General features: G+C 40.5%; 1 protein-coding gene across 1 annotated transcript; it reads right to left on the bottom strand.

The window, feature by feature from the left end:
• Positions 1 to 629: 629 nt before the first annotated feature.
• On the bottom strand, positions 630 to 1,712 carry LOC137216591 (testis-expressed protein 13C-1-like). The gene has a single exon (XM_067722684.1). The coding sequence runs from the start codon at positions 1,710 to 1,712 to the stop codon at positions 630 to 632; it is 1,083 nt and encodes a 360-aa protein (XP_067578785.1).
• Between the last annotated feature and the right edge of the window lie 3,733 nt (positions 1,713 to 5,445).

Below are 5,445 nucleotides of genomic sequence, written 5' to 3'. Positions count from 1 at the left end.
ACATATATATATGTGTATATATACACACAACACAACTAAAACTGGTTGAAAATATATGCAACTAAATATTGGAAGATAGTTTCTCCAGGTGGTTGGATTAGCATTTTATGTGAACATGTGTGTATCGCTGAATTTTCCAAATTTAAATGAATGTAATTCCCAAAATATATAGTCAGTCTGATCTCATTTTAGAAATAAAAGTCGCATGTTTCTGCATGCATGTACGTGTGCATTTGGGTGTGTATGTCTGTCTTCACAACAGCAGACAGGCAAAACTGAGTTCAGGATTGTTTCTAGGTGATGGCCTTTTGTGTGAGTTTTATTCTCTTATTTGTACTTTTTCCCTGTATCTTCCACATTTTGGAAAATCAAGTAAAGAACATTTTAAAGCAAATTGTAAACTTAATTTTCAAAATGATTCTATTTTGATCAGAAAATTATTTAATACAACGATGAGAACTCGTATATGTAGTTATAGTCAGGGCTGGAAGTAAATAGGTAAAATGTTCGCTGTTTCGTCATATCTTATTCCTTTTTGCTTGTCTGTTTGTACGTAATATCTCATCAAGAACATGCTCTTGTTCCCTTTCTAATCAGAAAAGGATGTCAGGAAATGAATTTGTCATAATTCATTGAGGTCCCCAATTGGGGGCGGAGCCTCTACTTTCCCTTGTGTGCCGGGGTGTTTTACATTTAAAACACGTCGTTCGCCATAAGAAATTCATCGAACAACACTGAGCACAGTCCCAGTCTCCCATTCTGCGCCTGAAGGTACGTTTTGCAGAGTGAGAGACGCCAGGGTATTGCTTAAACATTCCTGGCAAGAACCTCCTGGTATGGCTATGCTTTCCATTCCACCTATTTCTGGAATTATTCACAGGAGGAGCTGCTGCAGCTTCAGCTGTTGCTCCTGCGAAAGAAACTGTAGATAGGGATGAATAAGAGAATTGAGAGAGATTAAGGGGTAGCTGTTGACCAGCCTGGGCCTTGGGACCCAAGAACTGAGGGCAAGAAAAATTAGCTACCACCTCGTTGCTCCCACAGAGAGAAATCACTTTGTCCTTCTTTGCCTCTCCCTCTACAGCAGCCATCCCAGGAGCAGCAGCGGTCTCTTGGTCTGATTCCTTCCCCGGCCCCGCCATCAGCCAGCAACTTGCTGTGCCTTGAGAACACGTCAGCATCCCTGACGTCTGTGCCTCCTTTTCCTTCTCCTCTCCCTGAGTTCTGGCCTTCTGCTGAGACTGAGTGCTTAACACCCTGCAAATCTCACTCCTGGGTAAATTTCGCCCTTCCTCTACTCCATGAAGGACTGGGAGACTTTGCTGAAGTTGGGACTGGGCCTTCTCCTTTTCCCTCTCTTTTATTATCCCCCTGAGTCTACTCACCGTCCCCCTCAAGGCAGTCGTGAGAAGCTTCTGCTCCTCGAGCTGATCCCGGAGCTTTTTTACCTTTTCTGTATCTTCCAACTTCTGCCTCACAGCAAACTGCACTGCTAGGACCAGGGAGCTCCAGGCACAAGCCTCCATGAAGCGTCGCGATGTAGCTCGGTTAGTCACAATGTCCCTTAACTTCCTCTCCATATCCCTCCAAGACTTGCTCTTGCACAAGTAGAAGTAGGGACTGACTCCATTTTGAAGTATTTGCTCATTTAAGAAATCTACAACCTCCCTCTGATAGAAGCCACAGGCCGGGTCATTAAAATTTAAAGCCATTCTAAGCAAAGCACTCTCTGACGCATCTCACCTCAGACAGAACGCGAGAACAGGATGTGACCTCTGATACGTGACCTTTCCACGCAACCCTCTTTCTGTCTTTATGGGAAGTAGAACGCCCCCTTGTGCTGTGAGTGTTACCAATACTCAGTAGAGTCAGCTACTTCAGAGCTAGGTTAGCGTAAAAGCCTGAGGAAGTCAGTGGAGTTCATTAAGAAGTGGATACGGACACAAAGATTATAGGGCTTCCCTGGTGGCGCAGTGGTTGAGAATCTTCCTGCCAATGCAGGGCACACGGCTTCGAGCCCTCGCCTGGGAAGATCCCACATACCGCGGAGCTACTGGGGCCGTGAGCCACGACTACTACTGAGCCTGCGCGCCTGTGCATCTGGAGCCCATGCTCTGCAACGAGAGGCCAAGACAGTGAGCCTGCGCGCCTGCGCGTCTGGAACCCATGCTCCTCAACGAAAAGCCGCGAGAGTGAGAGGCCTACGCACCGCGATGAAGAGCGGCTGCCGCTCGCCGCAGCTGGAGAAAGCCTTCGCACAGAAACGAAGACCCAAAACAGCCAAAAAAAAAAAGATTATAAAACAAAATAACAATCTGTTTATCTCAGGCTGCTCAGTCTCCCAGTGAATACAGACGCATACTTAACATTTACTAAATATTTGGTAAGTATATTGTGTTACATCATGCTGCAACCAGTTTTCAAAATATTTGAGACCAGGCATAGCCTTTTAACATTGGTACCTATTACACACAGCAGAAACATGGTAACTATTTTTTTTCGTTGCTGTGTGCAGGCTTTCTTTATGTTTTATTTATTTATTTATTTTAACATCTTTATTGGAGTATAAGTGCTTTACAATGGTGTGTTAGTTTCTGCTTTATAACAAAGTGAATCAGTTATACATATATCCCCATATCTCTTCCCGGGCCTCTCACTGTTGTGGCCTCTCCCGTTGCGGAGCACAGGCTCTGGACGCGCAGGCTCAGCGGCCATGGCTCACGGGCCCAGCCGCTCCACGGCATGTGGGATCTTCCCAGACCGGGGCACGAACCCATGTCCCCTGCATCGGTAGGCGGACTCTCAACCACTGCGCCACCAGGAAAGCCCCTACAGTAACTGTTTTTGATTGATGTATATTATAGTTTACGTAAACTTGCTCACACTGTACAAATCCCCGTTTTACCAATTAGGATTTCATTCATGTAGTATAAAATTTGAACTTTATAACTTATAATAATAAAAAAACCTTTTATTAACTTTTTTTTTTTAGAGCCAGGCATTGTGTTGCGTGGTAAGGAGATACAAACATCAATAGGACATAATCCCCAAACTGTAGAGGCCGATTTTCTAGTGTCATTTTGAACACTCGAGTTCAGATAAGCCTGTGGAAAATAAAATTCAGAACTCAGAAAACAGCTTCTCAGCTGTCTTATTAAGGCCTCTCACATGCTGTTGTTCACCCAGCGTGAACAGCGTAATAGCATCAATGTAATGGATCTATATAATGTTCTTATGGGATATCCATATTATCCAGAACTTTTCAAAAACTATGTATGACTATGCATGTTGATGTACTATGATTAAATATATAAAGGTACATTGTTTCCATTGGAGGGGAACATAGACAGTTTGTAACTGAGAGAGAAAAGAATGCATTCTCCAAAATCATACCATGTAAGCGAGGTATTATTGATCTGCTCTAGAAAAATGCCACATGCCACATGGAAGCTAGAATTGGAACTATTACTTGGTCACCTGTGGTTGTTTACTGCCATTATCAAGGATCTATCCAGTCTTGAGAAGGAATTGAAACAGGTAAGCTGGAGACGTTTAATTGTGCCAGACCAGGAAATTATCAAGGTCTAGCGGGGTCATGTTAAAGAATACATAAGGCCAATTAAAGGGGCTCTGACTAGCTAAAGATGGAAAAATGTCTGAAAATGATTAAAACATATCAGTATTTTTTAAGTGTGCTTAGAGCAATATTTAAAAAGTAAAAACTTCATTGGTCAACAATGTATGTTACTACAATATCAACCCATTATTCTGAACATTAGTAGAATTTTAAAAATCTATCACTTAGGGCTTCCCTGGTGGCGCAGTGGTTGAGAGTCCGCCTGCTGATGCAGGGGACACGGGTTCGTGCCCCGGTCCACGAGGATCCCACATGCCGCGGAGCGGCTGGGCCCGTGAGCCATGGCCGCTGAGCCTGCGTGTCCGGAGCCCCGCGTACCACCAAAAAAAAAAAAAAAAAAAATCTATCGCTTAGCCTATCTTTCTTGTGTAAACTGTATTTTAGAGTAATCAAATAGTCAAAGGGGGAAATTCCCCCTTATACAAGAATTCCAGCTAATAAATACAGAAGGAATAAGATTAGAAAATCACCAATTTGCAACCTCGAATGAAATAATAGATTCAGACTATTACCCAACATATGCCAGAACCAGTAGGTGAAAGCTGGATGAGGGAAGTTTATACTGGGGAGACCAGATTGACACCATCTAAACACACTGATCAAACTCCACATCATTAAAAATGAGAAATGCAGATGTTATGTACCTCATAATATTATGTAATAAGAAGTGCACAACAGCACCTGTGTTGTGCCACAGAAAATTGAAATTGATTTGAAATTGAATCTAATCATAACTAGGAGATTATAGGAAACAGAAAAGGATGAAGTTAAGCACTAAGATGAGGAAGCAGTCAAATGCTGAATATAAGTTATTTCATAGGTAAACTACCCAGTTTTCCAACAAATCAATGGCATAAAAATAAAATTGGGAAGAGTGACTTGGACAAATAACAGACAAATGCATATGTGGACCTTGACGTCATTTGAATCCTAATCTGAATAAATATAAAATAAGAAGCAATTTTGAGATAATTGGGAAATTTAAATACATAGGATTCAATACACAGGATTGAATATGGATTCAGTATTAGATGATATTAAAGATTTTTTAAACATAGCAACAATGCTGTTGTTTATTCATCTACAATGCTATTGTTGCTATGTTTTAAAAATGTCTTCAGCTAGACATGCATGAAATGACATGAAGTCTGGAATTTGCTTTAAAATATTCCAGCCTTCTCCCCCAAATTTTGGGGGTATATGTTGAAAAGCATTGGCCAACTATTGATAACTGTGGATACTGTGTGATGAGTACATGTATGTTCATTTAGGTTTATTTACATTTTAAAAATTAGATCCCTACCTTACACTCATACCTGACATAGAGATGAATGTCAAAATCAAGACTCAGAAAGGTATCAAAGAAAACAGACAAATAAAATAATTTAACATTGAGTTAGAACTCTTTAAACAAGACACAAAAAGCAAGAGCCATGAAGGAAAAGTTTCATAAATTTACCAGGTCGTATGTTTTAAAAATCTGTATAAAAAAACAACAAATCAAGCTAGAAATTACAAGGTGATATTTGCAACCAGCAAAACCTACAACAAATTAGTATACCAAATATATAATATATTCTTACAAGTTTGTAATAAAAAGATAAACATAAATAATAACACAGTAATAGGAAATAAAAGTGTCTTTATAAATGACCAATAACCATTAGAGAAGATGCTCAATTTTAGTAGTATTCAGGGAACAGTACTATGGTATCATTTCAATGCAAGTAGATTGACAATATTAAAGAAGTATGACTATATCAAATATTGGTAAAGATCAGGGGAAAGGAGAATGTTCATATGTTGCT

This window comes from Pseudorca crassidens, chromosome X, assembly GCF_039906515.1.
Source record: "Pseudorca crassidens isolate mPseCra1 chromosome X, mPseCra1.hap1, whole genome shotgun sequence".
Lineage (NCBI taxonomy): Eukaryota > Metazoa > Chordata > Mammalia > Artiodactyla > Delphinidae > Pseudorca > Pseudorca crassidens.
Note: the sequence above shows the minus strand (reverse complement) of the source record. Positions and strands in the feature narration are given on the sequence as shown.